Consider the following 26,368-nt stretch of genomic DNA (forward strand, 5'->3'; position numbering starts at 1 on the left):
CAAGGCACTAGATGAGTGCACAGTGTGGAGGGATGTGGCCTGTCCTCCATCAGTAGGAATCTGAAAATTTCACACAGTTTTCTTCAAGTGTTGTCATAATGAAATTAATGAAAACACTTTGGAAGATGGACCTTTCACTCCTCGTGAATCTGAGTAATGCAACACACAGCTAATCAAACAGGTTGGTAGGAAAATGATGTCTTGAGTAATTTCTAATTGTTTTTTTTATCTTTTCATTATTTTTAATTAGCTAAGTTCCAAATATCACTTTGACTGGTAAATGAAAAAGCAAATTAATAACTAGGAGTACTATTAATAGATTGCATAAAATAAATAAAGGCTTTAGTCCCATTGATGTTCCAAGACAAAAATTGCAGATCTTGTTTACATTCGTGGATTATGTCTAATTGATTGATGCAATAATCCAAAAAAGAACATAAACCAATTATTTTATCATCATGCAAATTGAAACAATTTCATTTTGAAGTTTGTGTACCAGAAAATGACTTCTTAAATGAGCTGTCTACCAAGAGCAAATGAAAATGGATGGTAAAACCAAGTGCCACAGTCATTTCTAGCACAGAGCTTGCATCAAGAAACCTTCAGATTGCACTAAAAACCCAGGAACGTTTTGCCCTTTTAGATGTAATTACTCTCTGGCTGAAATGAAATATTTGCAAATACTTCACACAGGGAGGCTGAGGAGATTTGAGACAAATCAGCCAGCAGTGTGATCCAGGTGCTCAGGCTTCAAAGAGCTGTAAGATCCAAGTGGAAACTCATTTTCTAGCATAAAATAGCTGCAGATCACTCAGTTTAATTCTGCTTTGGCACTGAATTATTGCTGTTAATGGCATCAGCAGAGGACTGTTAAAGTGATAAGCTCAGTTCTTCTGCAAGTGTTGGAGATTAATCCACATGTGATGAGCCCACATCTCCAGGAAATTTGTGGTAACTTCCTGCTGTGCCTCCATGTCAGGAAGACCTGATTTACCTCAGGTTTGGAGATTCTCCTGGAGCCCCTTTTTGGACGAATTTTCTACCCATGTGCTTCTGCTCCAAATCCCAGTGAGATCCACAAGGCACGTGGCAGCACCTCCCTGATTTCCCTGATTTTCACCTCCTGGCTTTCTTTCCCTGATGTTGTGGTCCCCAGCATCAACAACACCTACACATCCCAAATGTAATGTCTCTCTTCTCCTGAGTAATTAGATGATGCTGTTCCCATCACATGCACATGGATAGTTGAAATGCATTCAAACAGGCCACAGCTGGTGCCTCATTCAGTCATCATGGAAGCAAAATATCAGCAAAGCCTCCCAAGGACTTCCCAAGACTTTTCTCAGGGGAGGATGGTCATCACAGGGTCTTACTAAACACATAAATTTTCAAAGACATTTAGTATTGTTAAATGCAGATAAATTCCACACTGTTGTTCTCCAAGTCTCTGCATGGAGTGGATGCCACTCAAGTTGTTGAAATGTTAAGAGAATCAGGCAGTAATATTTTATCTGCATGCCAAATATGCTTGGACACAGGCCCTTGGAAAGCTGGACTGCTCTGGGCTTGCCCAAGGTCATAGAGCAAATGTAGAGCACCAGTTCCACTGCCTCACTGCCCTCTGAGTAAAGAATATTTTTTCCTAATATTTAATCTAAACCTGCCCTCTTTCAGTTTAAAGAAGGAAACTGAGTTTTTCATGTCCAATTTCAAGAATCCAATAGTTACAGGATGCAGAGTTTGATACATCTATAATTCTGTGCAGTACATAACTGAGCCTGGGAAATGCATCACTGCACCCCTCTGCACTCACTGGGGATGCAGGAGACAAAGGGATGGAATCAGACTCCTGCTCAGAGAATGCAGATCCCAGAGCTAGAGCCTTTTTCAGCAGGATGAATGCTCTGGATTTCCATTATTAGAAAGTACTCAACCAACACAGGGAGCATCACTTGGACTGCAGGGAGCAGGAGCAGAGCTTTCCCCAGATCTGCAGTTTTCCTGCTCACCTGACAAGAGAGAATTCCCAATCCCAGCCTTGGCTCCAGGGACAGCATCGTGCAAAATACGTGGGAGGTCTTTCAAGCCAGAACTGGAACCCAGGCCTCTCTAAATTCAGCAATATTCCCTGCTATTCTTGAGAGTTATTCCCTGGCTTGTGGGCTGTCTCTCCTCCTCCTTGCTGATCTAATTAATTCCCCTGCATGCAGCAGTGACATGGGGTGTCCAAACACAGCACAGGCAGTTGGCAGAAAGCAAGGGGGTTGCTGCTGATTAGGATGCTGTCTCATTCTGGCTCAGGGAATTTTGAACTCTTTTTGTGCAGACCACAACAGCTCAGCTTTCAAGTTATAAAATCCTAAAGTGCCAACAGCAATGAAGTGCCTCTAGGGCTTGGAAACAGGGCAAAGAGTTTTAAGGTTTAAGTTTTGAAGCTTTGTTAGAAGTGTTTTCTAAACTAAATTCAGGCAAAAAATATTTTAATGGTCTGGTGGACGAGGAATCCAATGATTAATTCTTTAAAGGGATAAAATGTATGAATCTTTATTTTTTTATATTTGCAGACATAAAATTCCCAAACATAAGCATGTTCTTTTCTTTACTTATCAGGCCTTGTGAGGATCTGTGTATTACAGAATTAATTCCCTCTGGTTCAAAGAATCTCTGAGCTCCAAATCTTTAGACACTGAGAGCCTGTCAGGAGACTGAGTCACAGAATAACAGAATCATGTCTTGGGTTGGAAAAGACCTTAAATCCCATCTCATTCCAACTCCATGCCATGAGCAGGGACAACTCCCACTATCCCAGGCTGCTCCAAGCCCTGTCCAACCTGACTTTGGACACTTCCAGAGATAAGGAGTCCAAAACTTCTCTGGACAACATGTTTCAGTACCTCATCCCCCTCTGAATAAAGAATTTCTTCCTAATATTTAATCTAAACTTGCCCTCTTTCAGTTTAAAACCCTTTCCCCTTTTCCTGTCACTGTCTGCCCATATTAAAAGTCCCTCTCCTTTTCCTAAGCTCCTTCCAGGTACTTAAATGCCCCAAAGATTTCTCCATTCTGAAGAATCCCAGCTCTCTCAGTATTTTGCTGTATTCTTCTACTCTACTAAAGTTCCTGTTTTTGTCACTATTTAAAACAGATATTTGGGCAGGTGGTGCTTTGGTCTGAGTTCACCTTTTGAGTCTGTGGATAAAAGGGCCTTTTGCAGAGTAAGTACATTGTATAGGGCATTTTGAAAGAGTTTGTTGTAAAAACATACAGGAAACTAAGTGAGAATATTTGGGGATAAAAGATTCCTCACCTTGTGTTCAAAATTTAAAAATTCAGTGAATTGTTAAACTGATTCACAGTGAACTGTTACAAAGAGCGTGGCTGGACTGATGCCAAAAGAGACATTAAAAAGCTGTGCTCATCCAGCAGCAGGGATTTTTATTTGTGAGTGTAAGGTCTCAACAATGAGTTGTGCAGCTCCCATTAAACTGCTGACTTATCCTGCTCCACAGACATTTGACTTACACAGCCAAAGCCAGCTGACTCTCAAAGCAAAGACTAAAGCTCCATTTTTAATCCACATTATACACACTCACGAAAAATCTCCTCAAAGGCAAAGATACACAAAGCTCTCTCCAAGCTTCAAACCTTCCTGCCAAGCAGGGAATCATCTTTTCTGCCCTCTCCCCAAATACTCCCTATTCTTGATATTTTTATCATAGCAGACTTTGGTGAAATCTTAGAGATAAAATGTATCAAGGGATTTATCATGTGACTGTTGTTTTGGAGAGGGTTTATTATCCTTTGATTATTCACATGCTGCATCTTCAGGAACATCTGTTGTTTGTGAGTAGCTCAGGTTTTGGTTGAAGGGTATTTCACAGATTGGTCACAAATGAGAGTTCTTGGTTCTGGCAAGTCTGCAAATGTAAGCTTTACTTCCTCTGAATTTCTGATTTAACAGTCATTTGCCCTTTGTTCAAACTTTTAGAAAAGAAATATAAAATATGCCAATGTGATAAAACTAAGATTATTTGTTGATAAATGAGATGAGAGGAACTGGTTTGATGATCATGTTTCAATGCTGGTGAAAGGAAAAGCCAAATTAATGGTGGCAGATGATTTACCTGGAAAAACAGCTCTGAAGTAAAGACTGAGAAGGGACCTGGCTGCTCTCTGAGTACATCAGGTGGAGAGGACAAAAATCCCTTTATTTGGTAACCTCATTAAATGATGAAAAAGTGGGTAAAATCTGGGCACTTCTGCTGGAAGTTTGGTGAAGTTTTCTAAGTGTCAGAGGAGTGAGACTCTGAAATGGCCTTGCAGAAGAGGTGCCAAGGCTTGTGAGGCCAAGCAGGGTTAGGGCAGAGCATTAACCAGTTTTGCAGAGGGCTCTGAGTGGTTGTCACTGGGACTGCAAGTCTCCATCCAGGTGTTTCAGCTGTCCCTGCTGGGTTTCTGCAGGGAACAGACTTGCTGTGTGTGCTAACCTGTGCTGTCTTCTCTGGCACCAGAAACCACCAGGGCAAATGTTCCTGAAGCTGCTGAATCCCACACTTTGCTGCCAGGGAGGGGATAACCTTGACTGCATGACCAGTCCTGTTAACATCACTGGGATTATTCAGGTATGATGGCATAGAGCTGAATTTACACCAAACCCACCTTGCTGAGTTTATTCTTACAATAGAAGTGAACTCTATAATGGGTGAAGAAGTTTGGAGTGTGGTCCATGTGGTGAAATATCTATGACATTCTTAAATTTGTTGCTTGAATATAAAGAGTGTTTTCTAGCAACCCAAAATTCATTTGAACTCAAGAATAATCCCTTGGCAATTCCAGTTTCAAATATATGCACTGGTTCTAAAGTTCAGTGTTTTCCCTAGACAAAACAATAAACATTGAAGATATGAAATTTCCAGCTTTGAAAGAATTGTGGTGCCAGAATAGTCATTATGATGCAATTCAACAACTGAATTAGATTTCTGAATGCTGAGCTGATGGAAAAGAAGTGAAAAATAATAAATGGATTTACCTGCTCTTTTATACCTTTGGGTATAAGCAGCTAACAACAGTGAATTACATAAACAGAGCTGCAAAGTTTAGAGATATTCAGAGCCAGAAATTTATTGCCTTTAATCAGATGATCCCTGAAGAGCAATTACTTTGGTACATATTATGAAAATATTTTTTCAGAGTAGGAAAAATGTCCGAATGGACCTACACAGCTTCTATGAGCCCATCTACTGACACGAGTTATCAATTTTTTAATCATTGTAGCCTCTCACACTGTCCACAAAATGTCTTCTTTTTCTCGTTTCTGGCCACCAGTGCATCACAGCTCTTAACAGACAGACAAATGGTGTGTTTTGGAAAAGGATTTAGGAATAAAAAGTTTACTTCTCCATTTGTCCCTACAACAATTCTTGAATATGATGCTATAGTTTACAGATATTTTTCAATTAAAAAAAAAACAACAAAAAAACAACAAACAAACAAACAAACAAACAAAAAAACATAAAACCCAATCTGTTCTTACCTCATAAGCATTTCGGCCAAACTCTTTGCATCTGGAAGAAAATAGAAGAAATGTCATCACAAATGAAAATCTGCACTGAGAGATGCATTATTAGCGAGTGATTTGAGTCAGCCATGTGTAAGACCACTGCTGTTTCTCAGATCAAATGCCTGAAAGTCCCTACTTTTGCTGAAATTGTATTTCTGCCCCAAACAGCCCAATTTATTTCCTCTGTTGCACCAAAGATGGTAAGAGAAATGCAAGTCACCATTGGCTTAAATAGAAAAAAACTACATATAAAAATAGGAACAATTTAACAAATAATGGGAATATATTTTCGCTTGTGCCATGGGTAGCAAATGAACTGATGAAAGAAGAAGAAAAGGCAAAAACCCAGGAATTTTGAGATCCATCTCTGGTCAAGAGTCAAAACCAGGCTGGATGAGCAGTTGCCAACATGTCATTTCCAAACCATACATAATTGCATGAGATCTGAACAAAGGAGGATTCTAAGGAGTCCACTTAGAATCACAGAATTCCTGAGGTTGGAAAAGACCTCCAAGAGTCCAAGCTGAGCCTGATCTCTACCTTGTCCCCAGCCCAGAGCACTGAGTGCCACCTCCAGGTGACACCTCCAGGGATGGGCACTCCAAACCTCCCTGGGCAGCCCCTGTCAAGGCCTGAGCACCCTTTCATGAAAAAATTCTTCCTGATGTTCAATCTGAACCTCCCCGGGCACAAACTTGCTTGGTTGCAATCAAACATGAATATTTATCCACTAGGAATAATTCAAAACTACTACTGGGTCTTCAGAGTATGGTCTACACATGAAACAGAGGATGGTTTATTCCCACATGGATCAGCCCTGCAAAATAAGACACTGCTGAAGGAAAAATATTCCTCCTGTTCTTGTCACTGCTGTTATTATTAGCAGAAAATCCTTTGGGGATATAATTATTTCAATACTTATCATTTCAAAAGGCACAGCTGAAGTTTGGTTTTTCAGGTAGGCTTCTGTGAAACTTTATCAACATAATGCACTAATTTCTGTGGTATCATCCAGCAAAAACCAGGCAGCTCTGCTTTGTTCTCCTGCAGTTTGCTGCTAAACAAACTCACTTAAAATGCTGATTCCCAAGTCCTTAAGTTGATCACAGGGCAACAAAACAGCTCTTTGTGCAACCAAGTGAAGCAAATCTGAGAAGAAAGCAATTCCAAGTTCTAAGTCTTCAAACAAGTCTTATATGGAAGTTTACATCACTTCTTTTATCTGCTTCTTGTAAATCTACCAGCACCTGCCAAGACATTGACTGAGTTTATCTTTGTTTTCTGCATCCCACATTTTTTATTCCTCAATTACCTCTTGAGTCTCCAACACCTACAACAATTTCCTTACTTGTGATCCTATTAAACATCCTGCCTTTAAAATTCCAAGGATGCAGGCAGAAAAAAGCCACCATCTTAACACATCTCTATAGCTTGTGTTGAACTAATTTTTAAAAGGAATGGAGAGAGGGCTTTTTTTATTCATTAAAAAACTCAGCAAAACATCTTTTATCCACTTTTCTGCATTGTATTTATCTGACACAGTGCCAGCTTGCCTCTCCTAAGCTTTACTCCTCACCTACCACTGGAGAATCTGGAATTCTCTGCTCCCTCTAGGTCTGTTTGCTCCACTCCTTCATTTTTAACCTTCCTCCATCCCTTTCCAGCATAAAGCATGGAAGATTCCTGGTGGAGGGAAGGATGGTGCATCTCAGTAGTCTCATCTAAACCAAACAATGCCTCATTTGGGCACTCAGAATTACTATTTTTCACTTGGAATGAGATTGTCTTTGCTATTACCACTTGTAAGTGGTAATGCCTAGTAGATGACAATATCTTCGCCTTCAGTCATAAAGCAAAAGACCAACACTGCTGCTCCCAAAGGAGTTTTGTTACTGACTTCCAAAAACTCAGGAAGAGACAAATTTCTTCAGAAGAATACAAAAAAGCCAAACAAACCCAACACAACAATAATAATAATAACAAGTAACGGTTGCAAGTAATTTTTTTTCAGCATATTTTATGATGCTTCTTGCTATTCTAGCAGCAGCAGGATCATGAAGACACTGTGCACACATTCTCCCTCTGGCACACATAATCAGGGTGGTTTAATATGCAAATACAGTTTTCATTCAGCCAGCAGCTTTTTGAAGCAAGTGCTGCCTCCTTAAGTGACGTCTGTGAGTATTTGTGCAAGGAATTCACAACTCAAGAAAAGCAGAGGGGGCAAAGTTGAAAATTATTACAATGTACTTCAGTTTGCTTTTCATCATTTTTTCATCACGTTTAAATGGCAAACAAACTCCCTGACATGCTCTCAGGTGCTGCCCAGCACACAGATGATTTCCATGCTGCATCTGGAAAAAAATTCACTTGTGCCAATTCATATGAATGTGGCACATAAGCGCTCATTAACACAGGTTGATTCTTGCTTAAATAGATGCACAGAAGATTGTGCACCTTCAGTAGAAAAAAAAACAAAACAAAACACGAGGCATCAGCAAAGACCATGCAATGTGTCAAAAGCTGAATGAGGAAGTACTGAAGGGAAAAAAAAACCTCCATCAGCTGAGTTTAAATTTGCTAATTATCCAAGCAGATTGTCTGAATGGTGAACAGAACTGCTGGAGTTAATGATGGGCACACAGGTTGGTGTGGGATGGGACAAAAACAAAGGTGGCAGGAATATAAAGGGCTGAATCTATCAAACCAAAATCCAGAAGCCTAAAAGAAACTGAGTATCACAGAATCATGGAATGGTTTTGGATAGAAGGGAACTTTAAGATCATCCACTTCCACTCCTGCTATGGGCAGGAACACCTTCCACTGTCCCAGGTGACTCCAAACCCCAATGTCCAACCTGGCCTTGGACACTGTCAGGGATCCAGGGGCAGCCACAGCAAATCTGGGAATTCTATTCCAGGGCCTGTCCACCCTCCCAGGGAACAATTCCTGCCCAAGATCCCGTCCAGCCCTGCCCTCTGGCACTGGGAAGCCATTCCCTGTGTCCTGTCCCTTTGGCCCTTGGGAATTGTCTCTCTCCAGGTTTCCTGGGGCTCCTTCAGGCCCTGCAAGGCCACCCTGAGCTCAGGCCAAAGCTTCTCCTGTCCAGGCTGAACAATCCCAGCTGTGCCAGCCTTTCCTCCCAGCAGAGCTGCTCCATCCCTCTGCTCATCCTGGAGCCTCCTCTGGGCTCTCTCCTTGAGCTCCACGTCCTCCCTGTGCTGGGACCCCACTACAACACCACCATGTGTCCAGAACATCAGCTCCAGGAGATATGTTATTGTCACAATAACATTTTAATTTTAATGTGCTTTTCCTACAGTACCGTTTTGATCAGCAAATTGACAAGAGTTTCTAAAATAAGCCAGCATCCCTGGCTTAGGTATTAGAAAACCTCCCAATTTTCAGGTGGTGAAAACAGGGCTTGGGAAGGGAGGATGGATGACAGAGGGAAGGGGATGATCTCTGCTCCAGCCAAGCATCACTTCCAGTGAAAAAGCCACAACCATCACTTTCCTTTGCTGGGGCAGCCACCTTTAAAATTCTTAACACACTTGGGTTTGCCCCCTGGGAAATCAGGGACAGTGATAGAGTTTTAAATTGCATCCTGCCACTCCTGAACTATCACGCCATGCTGATCCTTTCTGCTTGTGTTAAGGCGAATTGGATTTAAAAACAAAGGGAAAACCATTACAGGAGCAGCAGAGCTGGGTCAACAGCCAGGAGAAGGAGTATTAAACCATCAGGCTTCTCTCTGAGAATATCTGTTGAACTCCTGAGTGGCTGCATGAACTCCAGCAGACAAGTGACCTTTCTTTGTGACCTGGCTGGTGGAACTACTAAACTGGGCAAAAATCAGGACTTTGCTGAGAACTCTGCTTTCCTCATAAAGGAGGAAGAAAAATGTTTAATTGTGCTTATATCCAGACAAGTGGTAAAAGGATCAAGAATGGAGAGGCTGCTGTTCTTCAACAGAAATGGGAAATCAAACCCATTGACCATGAGCATACAAGTGTTTGCATACAGAGCACAGTGCAAAGAAATCTGCAATTCCCACTCCTCTTTGTCAAACAGGTTCAAGAAAACCACAGCTGCAGCCACAAAAGCAAAAATTACATCTGTAACTTGCACAAATTATTTTAGATGGTCCCACTGTGGAGATTGTTTTTCTGATTTGGACTAGAGGAATTCCTGATTTAGGAAAAAATTATATTGTGCCTCAAAGAAACCCCACCAGGTCATACAAATCAAGTGATAATGTGATATTTCCCTCTCAAAACTTATGTGAAAGTTAATCACAACAATTACTAGAGCAAACCATTTAATTTTTAGTTAGGACATCAGAAAAACTTCCACACCTTTGTTTTAGAGAACTTAGTAAGGAGCTCTCTGGAACAGCAGTTCCTTATTGTCAGGAAAACTTTTAGCACATGAAATAACTTCCAGAAGAGCAGAAAATGTCAAACAAGGGATCAGTCTTCAAAAAGAATGAGCAAAAAAATTTCTGAATTACTGAAGCTCTATCAGTCTGATCTTGGCAATGCACAAAATAATAAAAAAAAAAATCGAGTGAAGCTTAATGAAATGAATTAGAGGGATAATTGAGGCCAATCAATACAGACTTGTGGTCAAGCAGCCATGTCAAACAAAGTGGATTTTTTAAATGAGATTAAAATTTGTTGAGAATTAATGACATTGAAAAAAACCTCTCACTGTGATATTACTAAATAACAGTAAAAGGTCATATTTATGTTTCTCTAAAACAAAGTTTTGGTAACTCAAAGCACTTTAAAAGAAAGTAGCATGATGCAAAAATTAACACAGCAGCCATTTTACATGGATTTCCACATATTCAGACCCCAATTTTAAGCAAAGAATCACTATTCAGTATGTTTTGCCTGAAATATTTATCAGTGGTATGGAGTAAATAAGATTTGATTTAAAAGTTTAAAAATGACACAAGAATTTGGTAGCTAAAATATAAGGAAAATGCCAGATCACAACTAAGATAATCTGGATCATAAGGTTGTACATCAAGAACACAAACCAGGGCTGTATAACAGGGAATATTTTCCTGTTGTAGAGAAATCAGAGAACTGGCAAATGATCTCAATGGATGAAATGTAAAGGATGTAAATGATGGGAAAACTACAGAGGAAAATTAAAACATATTAATCTGTTTCATTTACCAATTAAAACATTAAGACATGACTTAGTTACCACCATGTGCAAAGAACATCCTTGGAGACTGAAAATGATACAAAAAAGAACTTTTGTACAGCAGAGAAGTAAAACAGGACCAGATGGGATGTGGAGCTGTAGTGTGACAAATTCAGCTGAGTGAGACACAACTTTTACAGAAATGGTAGTTAAATACTGATTTCTTTTATCAAAAGTACTGATGAAATCTTTTCCACTGCCTATGTTTAAGTGGAGCTCCGATATTTTTCTAAATTCCTCATTTCTGAGAGGAAATAGTTCAGAGACATTTTATGTTATGCAAAAACCACCCTGGTCAGTGATCATCAGCCTTCCTCAAGGGACTGGAACTCAAGATTCTATGAATACTTGTAAATTAACCATGAACAAAATAATGTGCACAGACATCATTTTCCAGAGCCAAAGGGCTCGAGATATCCTGCTCATTACTGGGTGGAATTCCACAGAATTTCTAAGAAGATAAGATAAGACTTTCTTTTTCTTTACCACTTTAAAAAAAACAAAACAAAACAAAAACAACAACAACAACAACAACAACACCCTAACTGGGAAGGCAAATGGCTTATAAGGTTTTGAAGAAGGAGTGATTATACAAGATAAAGCATCCAGATGTCCTGATTTCCAGGGCTGTGCATGAAACATAAGGTTGGTTGTCCTCCTTTATTATATGAATTTGCCCATGCCCTCTGTTTTTTTCTTCTTATTTTTTTTTAGCTCCAAAATATTGTTACAAAGGACAAAATTAAACCCAAAAGAGAGACAAGTATGAAAGTCTGAAGGAAAACATAGGGTTGGCCCTGGTTTTATTAGATGAATTTAATAATTTAATAATTTTAACCAAACCATGTTTTGGTTAAAAGTCAAATAACTACTCAATTTGGTGGCTCCTGGAAGAGATTAGGCTTGTTTCTTGCAGATGATAAGTTGTTTTACTATGAATTCAGGTTTGGATTTGAAAGGTTGTTTTCCCAAATACTTTCAGGGAACACCTTCCCAAAATACCTTTTGTCAGTGCAAAAGCCATAGGGCAGCAGTGTCAGACTGCAAGGGTCAAAAACTTGGCTGTGGCTCAGCCAGGGGTTTTGTGCTAGAAAAATGATAAAGCTGAATGAATTCACAGATCCAAATCTTATTCACATAACAAACAACTGAATTTGAATATAAGGATTAGAGGAAAATACAAATCAGTGACAATGAAAGGCCAGTGAACAATGAAAAGTTGTGTAAGTTCTGTTATAAAAAAATCATGGGGAAAATGTGGTGACAAATCTGAGAATATCTGGTTGTGTGTTCCATCCTACTAATACCTGTCTACTTTCATTTTATAATTTGGAAGTCATGGTTAGCATCTGCTGGAAAACTGAGATTCCCTCATTGTCAGAACATCTGATTTCATCCTTCAAAAAAATCCACTTTTAGGTCGTTGAGGGAACGAAACAGACAACAAAAAAAGAAAAGTAAATAAAAATATGAGGTATATTTTCCTTTCCCCCATGTCAAATAAAAACAATGGATATATTAATATTAAAAAAACCAAAAACACCCTTATGACCAAATGAAATGAAAAAGAAGGAATTTCTATAGAAAACACACATACACTGTTCTGTATTGCAGGAAAATGATCCCAGCTGGGGTTTGCACACTTTGATCACTCCTATTCCCATGTTCAGGTAGAGAGAAGTTGCACAGACACCCCCTTACCTCGCAGCCTCTTCAGCCTCTGCTCCCTCCTCCTCCTCCTCACGATCAGTAGCATCACAAAGAGCAGCAAGACCCCAACCAAGATACAGGAGATGGTCACCAGCATCTTTAGCCCTTCGTTGGTTCCCAGCCCTTCCTCACTTTGCACAACCGACTTGATGAGAGGAGGGATTGTACCTGGAAACAGGGTCATGCCATTAGAGGCCTATTAAGGAGGACAAAAGATTGAGTTCTCAGGGAATAAGGCCCCTGCAGGGTGAACCCAGTGTTCACTCACCACGATTTTTCTGTTTGGGGTGGAGGCTACATTTGTGTGTCTAATGGCCATGAACACATAACCATATCCTGGTAATGAGGGACTGACTGCAGAGATGGGGATTATCAGAGATCCACAAGAATTGCATTCATCGATTAAGGAAAACTATGTCTGATATGCAGTCAAATCCTATGATTAATTTTGAGTCCTGTTAAATTATTAAAAAGCTGTTAAGAGACCTCAGAATTCCCCTCTATGTCTATTATTCCGTATTATGGTGAAATAGCAGCTCTGTGACATTTCTGCTGGGCTTTTCTGTGCAAGGAACTCATTTGACAAAGCTCATTTTGTGCCACATACATCAGATTAATCCTTTGCACAGAAACATTCTGCTATCAATTCTGAGGGTGCAGCAGTGATAGTGATCTGAAATTCAGACAGCCAACCTGATACTAATCTGCTAAAGACTGTCTGACATTATACTCATCAGTAAAACAGGAGAGTAATGCTGGATAGAAACAATCAAATTTTGAGAGGGAAACGAGGGAAATGAATCTACCAACTACTGGCGGGCAGCTCACTTTTTCATTCTGGGACATATTTGCATTTTGAATATACCTGGCTTCCTGGTGATATATAATACTTGAACTTTTCAATTCTTTTCTTCTTTACCTCTAAGGGACGTGAGAAGAATGCAGCACCTTCTGTGGAAGGCTGTTTAGTCATGGAAGACTTCTCACTCATTTCCTGATTACTATTAAACTGCTGAATGCAACCACAAATGAGGCTATAAAATGCAGATTTGCTTGAAATGCGCAGAAACACGTAAGTATTGTGAACTGTGATGATTTTGGATGGAAGCTATTAAATTTTAACCAGCTACTGAAACATAAAAGTGGCTACTTACTTGCTAAAAGGAAAGGAGGGTGAGAGAGAAAAACAGGCACATCCTTTTTTTTTACATTTTAATTGCTGCATTAAGTGATATAGTTATATCTCATTATGTGCCATACAGTATCTGAATAAAAACTGAGATCTGATGCAGTACAGTGTGAGTGCCATAACCACAGTGAAAATGTAGAATCCAAAAGTCCTGGTTTTTTTCAGAGGAGCTATTTCAGCTGCATATAAAGAGAAGAGCAGCTCCCTAAAGGGACAAAGATAAAAAGAAAAGCTACAACCATCAAAACCTATATTAGGTACTTTGGAAAATTTGTTTTCTTACAATTGCATTTGGAATATTTTTCTAATGTTCCATTGCAGTTCTTCTCTATAATTTTCTTTCTTTTTTTTATTCCTAATTTTCTATTTCTTGAACACACAGCAGGATATTTTCATCTTGCCCTGAGACACAGATTTTGCACTACTTTAAAGGCAAATAAAATTATTAGATGAAGAAATGAAAAGAACTTCAAGCTCCTGAAGGTAACACTAATAACTGTCTCTAAATCCTCCTAAACTCTCCTGGATAGTAAAAGGGCCAACATTTTCTCTGAATTACAGTCACAGAGACCATTAGGTTCAAGATTGCATAGAATTATGTCCTGCTTTCCTTAACACTGAGATGAAAATCAAATGATGAGTGGCCTTTATTTCACTTAAACCTGAAGTGTTTAGATATGTGATTATCATTATCCATACCTCTCTCTAGGCAAATGTAAACCTCTTCACATTATAAACAGGCAGTTGGAGCTTAATTAAAAAAATCACACTGCACGTTTTCACATCAACCACTTGTTGCTTTTTCAGCAATTGGGTCAGAAATTACCAAAAATTAATCCGACTATGCATTGAGAAAAGACCATTTCAATATTTGCCATCATTCTAGGTGCTGCCTGGGAGCAGAATAATCAAAGCTTTTTGCAAGGACTATGTCCCAGACAAACAAGGAGGGTTTGTTTTGTTTTGTTTTCCAGGTCGGTTCACCATCACCCTTTGTTAGCCTGATTGGTGCCTCGCAGAAATTATAATCTGCATGTCTCTGAGCCCTTTTTCCCCTTGGCTGCAGCATCTCCCAGTGCACCCTGTGAGCTCAGGGGTGTTCTCCTGTGTCCTTCACGGCTGGGAGTGCCTGGGTGGGTCAGAATCAATTAGCAGAGTTTAGAGCTGATCTGATTTAATGCCAGGGCTACCGAATAGCTGATCCCTGAGCCGGGAAGCTCCTTTGCAGCTCTCCATAACTGCAGCTGCACTGGGCTAAAAATATCACTGTGGATTGCATGCTTCTGAAAAAAACAACCAAGGGGCAGGGAGGTCAGTAAACCTGTAAGCTGGAAATCGTTACTGAAATGCTCAGGAACAGAGAGTAAAAAGCTGCACGTAGGTTTGTCATTAACCCCCTGACCTAATTCAGCACGGAGAGATTGGAGGGGAAGGATGCTGAGCCATGGTTATTCCTCAGGAGCAAAGTGACCCAAACCCACGTAACTCTGGGATTTCTGCAAACTTTACAAAGGGCTTTATCTTAAGGCTGCTAAAGCTTCTAAGCTTGTTCTCAGCATTTGGCATCCCAGAAGTTTCATACATCGTATTATCTAATCTTCGAAGTGCTGCTCTTGTATCTGCTGTATCCCAAAGGCAGCTGTGACCCCTGGAAGCTGGAAGGGGCTAATCTCACATCACAGGGTGAATCAAAGGTAGAGGCAGGCACAGCACTCCAAAGTGGAGCTGGCCATGAAGTTTCCACTGGCACATTTTCTGCAAACAAAAAAAATTCCTTGTCTATGGAAGCAAAAAAATTCTGCATCAAATACTGGTCAGAATAATAATAATATTGATAATGATAATCATCATCAGTTTATAATTTCAGTTCTGAGTCAAGAATAGCAAATCTAGAAAATCTGAAAACCAAAATTTGCTTTTCCATCCGTGTTTTCCTCTCATAACCTCGGGGTCAGTATTTGAGCTGCTCTGTCTCTCTAAAGCACAACGCAGTCCTGGCAAAGCACATCTCACAGACAAAAACAGCAATATCACAAATGGGAAAATTTTCTAGCTGACCAGAAGCAGTGGCCCAGGAAATTTAATGCTGCAAATGCTTTTTACTGTTTCATTTTATCCCTTTTAAAGATGCTATAGAGCAACATAAAGAAAATCAAAGGGTGTGCAGGTTACAGTGTGTGACACCAGGGTAAGTATCATCACCCAATCAAAGAGCAGAGCCTGACGACATTTCAGATCAGATCACTGTAAGAATAGTTTTGATTTGAGTGCTACGAGTGGAAATTTAAGGCTCTGGACCTGCATTTTGATATAAATTCATTTTAATGTATGACTTAAGACTGTTTGCCCCAATCATATAAATGTGATGATAATGGAACAAATGGAAGTTGGATGCTGCCTGTGGAAAGATATTGGAAAACAAGGTGAAAACAGGATAGACTAGTTAAAATGACAAGAAATTAACTCATAACTCTTGAAAGAGTCATTATTGGCAACAGCTACACTTCTCAGTAAAACAAGTCCTTCATCTGCCTGGAAAAACCTGGAACATTTGTGTAGTAACTGCTTAGATCCTGGTTTCCTGTGGGTCTCTGGAGTGCTGAGGCAAGATCTTTCTCTTAATTTTCCAGACTCTCTGAAATAACATGAGGATTTATGTGGCAGCTTACCAAAAATGATATTTTTCCAAAGGGTGAGGGCATGTGTGATTAATTATCTGCAAGAACTGCTGAGTACCCAGCACAAAGGCTGGAATAGCAGCAGTGGATGTGTCAGGTGCTGAGATTTAAACCCTGCCTAAGTCATATCCCACATTTCTGCCTGGGAATGACCCCTGAGCTGTACATGAGTGGTGGTGTTCATGTGGAGGCGTGTAACCAACACAGAGTTACAAACAATTACCAATTTGGTGCTGTCACAGCCATCAGCTCCTGTTTGAACGTGCCCACACCAGTGCTGTAGCTTAATTTAACACTACAGATGTTGCCAAGTGGTTGCACAATGCAGCACAACACCCCTGGCAACGCAGCAAGCTTTTACACTGGATGTCTCCAGAAAAGCTCTGGCAATTCCCACTGGAGCAATTCGAGAGCTGCCATCTGGAGCCATCTGTGCTGCCAGGAATGCAGCCTTTCCCCACCATGGAGCCACTGGGACCACACATGTGCCACCATCCCTCTCAGTCAGCCTGGCAGGACCTGAGCTGCACTGAGTGACAGACTGGCATGTTTGCTGCTGCCCCTCGTGTCCTGGCTTGTGCAGGGTGGGCAGTGACCCCTGGCAGAGCAACTCCCTCATGGTCCGTGTCCTGCTGCTGAGCACAACAGATCCATCTGTCATGGCCATTAGTTTCACTGTCCCCTGTCTGTAAACAGGGATGACTGCTCTGCCCTTGGAGGATGTTATCCAGAGGCTTTCCCAGAGGACAACCTGCTTGGCTGCTCCAAAGTGTCCCATAATGGGTTTTGGGCTCTGTCACTGGGAATAGCAATGAGGCCAGACGCTCCCGTGAATGGCTGCAGGAACCAATTCCATGGAAGACTAAAATTTCATGGAAAAGATGCATGAAATACTAGGAAAGGCCCCTATAACCACTGGAACTAATGACTTTTAATATCCTATGATTATGTGTCTTATGGCTGATTGACTCCGGAGTTTTTCCAAAGTGAGGACAAATAAACAATTCCTCTTTTCTGCCTGGCAGCCTCCTGTCAGGAAATCAGGAGCTATTTTACATCTTTGAGGCTTTAATCTCTCTGACAGCATGGCTGGCAGACTCAAAACGGGGTTTATGAGGGGAAAAAAATGGAAGATGAGCAAAAAGAAAAAAAAAATCACATACAAAACTCAGGTAAACCAGTATCTGAGGCGTAAATTAAAGGAAACACTTACTGCCATCGTAATTGAGCGTGGCGAATTTGGCTTGTTTCTCTGCACAGCCAGCACTGTTGCACACTCTCATTTGCAGCTCGTACCAGGTGGCCTCCTGGAGGTCATAGAGGATGTAGGACTTGGACAGGGATGTCCTCTGGGCTGTTGTCCAGACCGTGGTCCCAAAGGGTCTGTACTCCAGGGTGAAGGAGGTGATGGGGCAGCCGCCGTCGTTCCAGCCGATCAGGTTCAGCCTCACCCGCGTGGTGTTGATGCTGGCAAAGAGCTCTTGCTCCTTGGAAAACTGTGGCTCTAGAGGCAGTGGGGTATTCCAGACAAAATGCTTAAATATTGCAGATAAAACCTCTCAAAATGTAAGCTTTGGAGAGTAATTTCTAGGGCAATTTTAGCTCCAGCTTAAACTCAGTATTTATACATTCAACTTCCCCCTTTCCTTCTTCTTAAATGTTTTTTTTTTCCACTTTGTGCCAGACTCACAAACCCAGATTTTCAAATCAATATGTGGAAAAACATATCCAAACATCCATTCAAAAAATTTGGTTTGTTTTGCCTTGCAGAACTTAATGCAAGCTTCTCCTTTGTTTTTGACACTTATCCAGTTCAGAGGATGCAGCTTGCACACTCCTGCAATACTGCCTTGGAGCAGAAATCAGACATAGGCTCTATTTCCTTCATACATAAATATACTCCCTTCCTTCCTTCAACATCCAGACAAATAAACCCCTGAATTTTTATAGGAAGAGAAGAGACAATTTCCTCCTGGCAGTGAAATAGTTGGAATTGCTACAGCCTGTGACAGCGGGGACACCCTCTCACCAAATATCTGCCAACCCATCTTAGAAAAAAATTATCAGAGAAAAAAGGACAGAACATCAGCCTGCGTGGGCTTCAAATCTCACAGCCATTGGACAGAGCTGTCAATGTTTCCAAAGCCAGTAAAATTAAAATATCCAAGCCTGTTTTCTCATCAAACCAAGAACTCCAGGAGGGTGAAGGGAATGGAACCAACCCACCTTTGCCGAGTGTCTTGGCCTCGATGATCTCGCTGATGCGCCCTGGCCCCACCCCGTTCTGAGCTGTCAGGGTGAACTTGTACCAGGTGCCACATTTCAGGGTCTCCAGCCTGTAGGATCTCTCACTGGGGCTGATGGGGAAACTGCCCCACTGCTCGCTGTTATCCTCTGAGTACTGCAGGATGTAACCTGGAGGGAAAGGGCACATGGCAACAGTGTCACAAATCCTTCAGGCAACCCAAGGAGGAATTTTAAAGATCTAATAAAACTGGGAAAAAAAATTCCCACGTGCAGGGAAACATACAGCTCTCCCCTGACAGAAAGATACCAGGCAATGCATTTTGTCCAACCTGACAACAGCTTAAATACAATTTTTTTTATGGTGGCTTCAAGGGGAAAAAGAAAAGGATGGATATTTCTAAGGACACTTCAATCAGCAACAACCAGATGATGAACCTGGACCCTCCAAAATGAGTGGTTAGAGATTACACATCTGGAAAATCAGACAGAGCAACTGTCATAAGAGCTGAGGAGAAAGTGATTAAATGTGTGAATAAACCACCACAAAGACAAACTGCAGTTTACTGAAAGCTGTTATCACCATGATAGTGCACATTAAGGGTTGACAGCAATACAGATTGGGTTGTTTTCCTTTCTTTTATTTTTTTTTTGAGCCATTCATAATAGTATACTAATCCTATCAACAAATGATAATATAATATGAAGCAGCAATTAACTTGAATTACATTACCTCGGATAGAACTGCCACCATTGTCTCCAGGTATCCAGGAAAGAGTGATAGAGGAAGATGTAGTTTTGGATACAGTGAGTCTTGGCTGGTCTGGTGGAACTAGATGGGAAATAGTTAAAAATAGAAAATGCAATCAAGTGGTTTGACACGATCTTAATCACTTCTAACAGTCATTTATCAAATAGCTGTTTTGAGTTGCAGAAAATGCTAATGATTTCTGTCAAAGTGTCTGTTTAGCTGACATCCTTGGTTAAGACAAGAACAGACAAGCTCTCATTTTTTAAAATTTAACTTTATGGACAATTTCGTCTTTCAATTCTTAACCTTTGTTTTTCTCTGATTTTTTTTGCATCTGTCCCGTTAGACCTCAACGGCACATGAGCTGCTCATTTATTTTCATTGTTTTTGATATCTGTTCTGGAGAGAAGATAAAAATTTAGTGGCAGTAAACATGTGCTGTTGCAAATGGTGCCCAACTCATTCCTGTACTTGCAGGCTATTATGGCAAAAATGAAAAAAGGTGCAAATCAAGGGCTTCTGCCAGTGCAAATGTGAGAGTTGATTAGGTGTCATAGATAGATTTGTGACTGGAGGCAGATCCACTCCTCTTCCAAACCACTGAGGCTTTTGGCATAAAGAATTCCCAATTCTGTCAGCAAGGACAGGAAATACATCCATTTCTGCTGCTCCCCATAAACATTTTGGGGGATGGAAGATCAAGGTTCCAAGGACCAGCTGCTGCCTGAGTGCAGGAATAAACCAGAGGTTACAACTCTCATCCACTTCCTATTCCCAGCTTCCTTTGGAAGTAAATAATGGAATAGTTTGGGTTGGAAAAGACCCTAAAGCTCATCTCATTCCAATCCACTGCCATGGGCAGAGACACCTTTCACTAGACCAGATTGCTTTATGTCCCATCCAGCCTGGCTTTGGACACTTCCAGGGATCCAGGGGCATCCACAGCTTCTCTGGGCATCCTGTGCCAGGGCCTCACCACTCTCACTGGAGGAATTTCTCCTGGCATTAAAGGGCAGAGAAGGAGCCAGGCCACATCCCAACAAGCTGCACTGGATAGGGCAACTGGGACTAAGGAATTGATACAGGAACTGGGACTGGAAATGGACTGGGAATGTTCTACTGTCAGCAATGTAGACAAAATTGAGGTTTGCTGCCTCAAGAATAAGAAATGAGGTATGGACAGTGTCCATCCTTGGAAAGGAGCAAGAAACAGTGGAAAAGATGGGATGGAAATCTGGGGAGGAGAGACAACAGAATGGCCACAGCTCCTCTGGCATGGGAGAGAAGAGAGTGGTGTTGTCAGTGACCTGTGCTGGCAGGAGCTGCCCTTGTCCTGACACAGTCCAATGAGCAGGCATGACAGAGGTCCAAAATGCTCTGCTGTGTCCAGCATTCTGCTGTTCTCATTCCAGAGAACATTGCCTGCTTTGCCTGTGCTTGAGGGGAAGCTCTTCCTGCACAGTGAAACTCCAGGGAAAGCTCCCCACTGCAGTTCATGTTTGAGCCATCAGATTGCAGAATAATGGTCCTGATATAAGGCAGAGTCTGCTGGTTTCCAGCAATGGATTAGTTCAAAGTTGATTTTTTTTTGCCCTCACAGGGCCAAACAGGGCTGAAGAGAACAAAAGAGACAGTTTATACTCGAAAGGTAAATTCCCTTTGTGAGATGGATTTGTTTTGTTATTCTGAGTGACTTGGCTGATTCCATGGGGAGAGAGGCTGCACACACTACACTGGGAAAGATTTATTGTAAAAGCTTTCATCACAGCTTCACCCTATCTGCAAAAAATGATGGTCCCACATATTAAAAGCCACTCTTTGGCTGTCCCTTAGGGAAGTAATATTGATTTGCTTTTAGTTGCTGCAGTTCAATAACAGCAAATATATGCAATTACAGAAGTACTTAGTGAAATATAAATATAAGGTTTCCATTTGATGGTGTTTTCTCTCCCTACTTCCTGTTGTGGTCATGCTTCAAACATTGCAGAAGAGCATCTTTAGTTTCTGTTGGATTGTGGGGAAGCTGATATATTTCAATATCTACCATCATCTTTGCTCCAAGGCTTAGTGGAATGGTTTATGCAGGGAGAGAGGGGACTGCAGTGGGAACAACCTCCCTCTGTGCTCTCATATGTTTGCAGTTGAAGTTTAAATTCCACATCCAGGAGATGGATGGTCTACTCTGGTACAAAAATTAGCTGTCAATTGAAGCATTTCTAGGATCTGCTTTAGTGTAAATGAGCAAGGAAACCTGCACAGGGAATTCTTGATATGTGGATACACAGGCTCTGCTTCACTTTACTCTTAGTTTATATTCTTGTATTGTCCCTGCTTTTGTGCACATCAGCACCATCCTGGATGCATCTTTCAACATGAGTTGAAAAATAAAATATATATTTCTCCAGTATAAAATGTAACTGGAGAAATGCATTAGCTGAAGGGGTACTGCTGTTTCATTGCCAATGCTTCCTCATATACACTTCATAATAAAATTCTGTGCCCGCATAATGAGGTTTTTGTGCAATGTCTCAGTATGGAGGTAAATTTCTGCTGATAGCTTTTCAGGAGCTGAATTAAAGGCCTTCACATCTTTCTGAATTTTGTAATATTAAAATGATACTTGTGATATTTGTAAGGAGAAGGCAGAAGTTGATACTTTCTGTGTGAAGAACTAGAAGATAACTGAACGCAAACACACAGTTGTCAATCTTACAAAAAACTAACACAGACTTGACTGAGTGTGTGAACTGTTTCACCAAAAGCACCATTTTCTAGATTGTTGCTGTAGGACATGAAAGACTCCAAATATTTTAGAAGGCAAAGAGCATAGAAAAGAAGGCTTTATTGTCTAATTCTTACTACTTTTTATAAGGTGTTCTGATATAGACTTAACATGATTGGTAAATAGGAACAACACCTTTCTAATCCCACTGGTTAAACTAGAGAAACAGCAAAACACCACCTGGACAAAGATTGTTTTGAGAAACGACAGTTGTTTACCAAGATTGTTGTGAGAAATTCTTGAGAAATTTTTCCTTGGGAAAAGGTTACCAGCTGCTAGCAGGCTAAAATCTCTCAAGCCCACAGTAGATCATAAAATGCCCACGGCTGAGTCAGAACAACTTCTGTATTAATTTGGAAGAATTACACTTGCACTAATACACGTAAATAGTATTTTGCATTTCAAACAGACACACCTCAGCGTTTCCAGCAGACACTTTAAAGCCTTAACAGCCTTACCTTGTACCTGCAAATTCAGAATGATTTCATCTGATCCCCAGTTGTTGCTGGCCACGCAGCTGTAGTACCCAGAGTCTTCTGCTTTCACAGTCCTGATGACGAAGCTGCCGTTGCTGAAGATGCTCCTTCGCCCATCAATCATCACTAGGCTGGGTGTCCCGTTACTGCCTCACAGGAAACAAAATGCATACATTAAAGAAGTTACAATCAAAATTACTCGCAAGTGGATTTTTTTGTTTTGTTTTGTTTTGTTTTTTGAAGCGGCTAAGAAAGGAAAGAGAGGAAAAAAGGTGTGGGGTGAGGTGTGTGTTTCTTCAATGAGTGAGCCAAGGAGTATTTTCTGTGGGGAAACACCTAATATTTGGTTTAAAAGGTACTTTTACTGGACCCAGTGTGAGTGAAAACAGAAATTCACTCCTTCCTTAACTTGTTACTTCATAAAAATGCTGAAACAAGGGTATAGGAAGTTCATGGCTACAAAATTCATCCTTATGAAATCATAAGTATTTATATCAATGCACAAGATGGTTTCATAGCACTGTAGTTTCCCTGCTTACACAGTGCTTGGATGAAAATTATTGTCCACGTGTGTTTCCAAGTGGCTCTGTCAGACTGTCAAACTAAAACTGAAAACAGAATAATAGAAAATTAAATATGTGCAAGACATTTACTGCCCACCTCAGCACAAATCACTGTATCAGGCACTTTGCTCTCTCAGAGCAAATAAAGAATAAAATGTCTGCCTGAGGATAAAATAAAAATGCCCCTAAGTTTTACAGGTTGAATGTTTACCTTTAGCCCTTCTTCATTATTTTTCTCTCTTTGATGTCCTGTAATCATCACAGCCAATTAGTTGAAAGGAATTTCCAAACTCCTTCTCTACTGTGACCATGTGGAAATTACCATGAAGTCTTCCTCTTTCCTGCCAGTGACCCAGGACCACCCTCCCACAGGATTTTTAGAAAATGGGCTTTATGTGGGCTGTACATTTAGTTGCTGGTTACCTATCCTTCATCCATTTCACTGTTGGAGCTGGGTCCCCCACGGCTTTGCAGGGGAGGACAATGTCCTTCATCCAGGGGGTTGTCACCGTCCCACTGAAGGTCAGAATCCTGGCAGGAGCTGGGAGGGAGAAAGCAAGAGAGACTGAAGTGAAGTGTCTGTTCATACAGCCCTTGGAAGGGAAATGGAGACACCCACAATTCAAGGGGGAAAACCAAACCAATCTAAAAATGGTGGCTTATTAGCTGGTAATATTAGCTATTTATTCAAGCAAAATATCACCTTCGGTAGCTGGAAGACAAGTAACTAAAGAGAGATGAGGATTGGAAGAGTGTAGAGAAAAAGAGCAAACCCCAGTTATTAATAATTTTTCCTGACTTTTATATATTTTGGAGTAGAAATTATGGATGAAAATTATGCCCAAGGGATGCTTCTCTCGACATTTCCAGCAAGAACTGTCCACAGTAGACAATTGAGTGGTGTCTCATACTCAAAAGAGTAGGTGTCTCATAAAAACTGAATTATTGATACATGTCTCCTACAACAATTTTGATACTAAGCAAAATAAACCTTCATATATATCAGTCCATTGTAGAGTCTATCTGGAATCCACAAATGTGAACCAAATAAAATCAGTTTTCATCAGCTCTCAGATCACCTGAATATATATTTTAAAAAAAAAATCACTCTTGTATTTTTATTTTATAGGTTGTGTTAGAACTTCATTTGTTATTCCTCAATAATGACCCTTGACAGAAATAGACTTTCTGTTGGACTCTAAACATGCATTTAAAAGGCACATACTGAATACAGATAGACAAAATACTGTATTTTTAGTCCTGATCCACTTCAGTCGTGCACACCGATCAGAATTTGTACTTAATAATCCATTTTGCACCAATTAGGAAAACATGAAAAAGAGACTTGGCATCAAATATAACTGGGACAGTTAATCTGGAAAAAGATTCATGCATAAAAGAACAGGCCTTGAAAAATTAAGCAAAATTACTTGAGTAGGCTGCAATGGGACTTGAGATATTCACAAAAAGAAAAGATTTCACAGATTATACAATCAGTTTGGACTGTGTTGCCTATGTTCTCTTCATGCACTGTTGAAGGCCAAGCTTCTCAAGAGGTTTTCTTTTCCCCTGGTCAAAATTTTAATTCAAATTCAAATTGAAGATTTAGATAACAGAGAAAGGGAAGGTTGGGTAATGGAACAGCTCTACTTTCCTAACAGTCAAACATCAATATATCCTGTCCTGGCTAAAGAGCATCTGGAGATCCCTGGCTCCCTCCTTCCACAGCTCTGAGGTTTAATCCTGTCAGGACAGAGTGGTTTGTGCTGCCCTGGGAAGGTCAGACACCAGGGTGATGCAAAGACACTGGGCAGTCAGGAGCTCTCATGGATCAGGCTGGTTTTCCACCTGGGCACTCCTAAGATAACCTTTTTCTGTAAAAGAATTACACAGGGCTGTACTCCCACAAGCCAAATTGGGTTTATATGGCCAGGTTCTGGTAGTGAGGAGGTTATTACAGCTTGCCAGAAGCTTCCCCCATGTCCAGCAGATGTGATGAACAGTTGGTAACTCCTATTCCCATCCTCCTGTGCTGCGGGGGAGAAGGAGGCAGAGCTGGGAAGGAGGGAGGGGGGTGGGAAAAGTGTTTTTAAATTTTTCTTCTCATTAACATGCTCTGATTTTGTTGATAATACAATTAATCAATATCTCTAACTTGAGTCTGTTTTGTGTGGTCTCTCTCTGTCCTCATCTCAACCCATGAACCTTTGTTATATTTTCCCTCCCCTGTCCAGCTGCAGAGGGGAGTGACAGAGAAGCTCTGGTGGGTGTCTGGCACCCAGCCTGGGTCAGCCCACCACACCACGAGCTAATTAATCAAAGAAACACAAACAGAAGAATGCTCAGAGCACCCAGAGACACAGAGTGAAATGCTGACTCTGCTGAAGTCGGTGTTAGAAGTCACATTTGTCTTCAGTAGTGCCAAGTTTTGCTGCAGGAGGTGCCTTGTGGCTCTCATGCCATCTCTGAAAAGCAGCAGGAGATGCTGTCAGCTCTACCTACAAAACATCTCTGAGCATCTGGACTGCTCAGATTCTTGTCCCGTGCAAAATCCCCTCTGCAACATGAAGTCTGAAAACTCATTTAGAATTGACTATTAATCATTTTCTCTGTGGCCTTCCCACAGCATTTCTTGAAATATCCAGCTACTCCCAACAGCTGCCAGTTCCTGTAGGACAAAACATGTGGAATACAGGAATCCTGCTGAAGCCTTCAGCATGGCATGGCACCACTGTTAGCAAATTTTCTGTGCTACCCCTTTGTTTTTAACAGTTATTTCCACATGAATTATTCCTAAAGATGTCATAGGCTGGACATCAGATGTTGAAAGTGCATCATTTATCTTGTAGTTCTTGGTTTTCAATATCTCTGACTTTATTGAGATGTGTGGAAGTAACATAAATCTCCCAGGAGCCTAAGCCACTGGTAAGATGATAGACCATGACTCAGAAAATTATCAGAAAAGCACAGTGAACTATTTTTGTGAAAGTATCCACAGCTTTCTATGGATTTTCTTATTTCTTCCATGTACTGAATGCTTTTAAAAGAAATGGTAAAACAGCAGGAAATTCTTCAAGCCCAATTTTCTTTATAGCTGAACTTCAAATGATGTCCTGAGACTGCTAAAAGGTGCACAAAGAAAACTAGAAACAAAATAAATGTCAAGTGAAATCCACCTCAGAGCAATAGGTTTGA

At 40.7% G+C, this 26,368-nt stretch overlaps 1 protein-coding gene across 1 annotated transcript in view; it reads right to left on the minus strand.

The window, feature by feature from the left end:
- The window catches only part of DSCAM (DS cell adhesion molecule), a gene marked incomplete at its 5' end in the record, with an annotated part of 456,489 nt that overhangs the window by 32,473 nt on the left and 397,648 nt on the right, over positions 1-26,368 (minus strand). Inside the window, 7 exons of the mRNA XM_083855847.1 lie at positions 5,534-5,564; positions 12,482-12,658; positions 17,571-17,861; positions 18,584-18,772; positions 19,335-19,433; positions 22,593-22,756; positions 23,597-23,714. Coding sequence (XP_083711973.1) covers positions 5,534-5,564; positions 12,482-12,658; positions 17,571-17,861; positions 18,584-18,772; positions 19,335-19,433; positions 22,593-22,756; positions 23,597-23,714 — 1,069 coding nt within the window. The remainder of the gene's footprint in view (positions 1-5,533; positions 5,565-12,481; positions 12,659-17,570; positions 17,862-18,583; positions 18,773-19,334; positions 19,434-22,592; positions 22,757-23,596; positions 23,715-26,368) is intronic.

Source organism: Zosterops lateralis, assembly GCF_965231275.1.
Source record: "Zosterops lateralis genome assembly, chromosome: 2".
NCBI lineage: Eukaryota > Metazoa > Chordata > Aves > Passeriformes > Zosteropidae > Zosterops > Zosterops lateralis.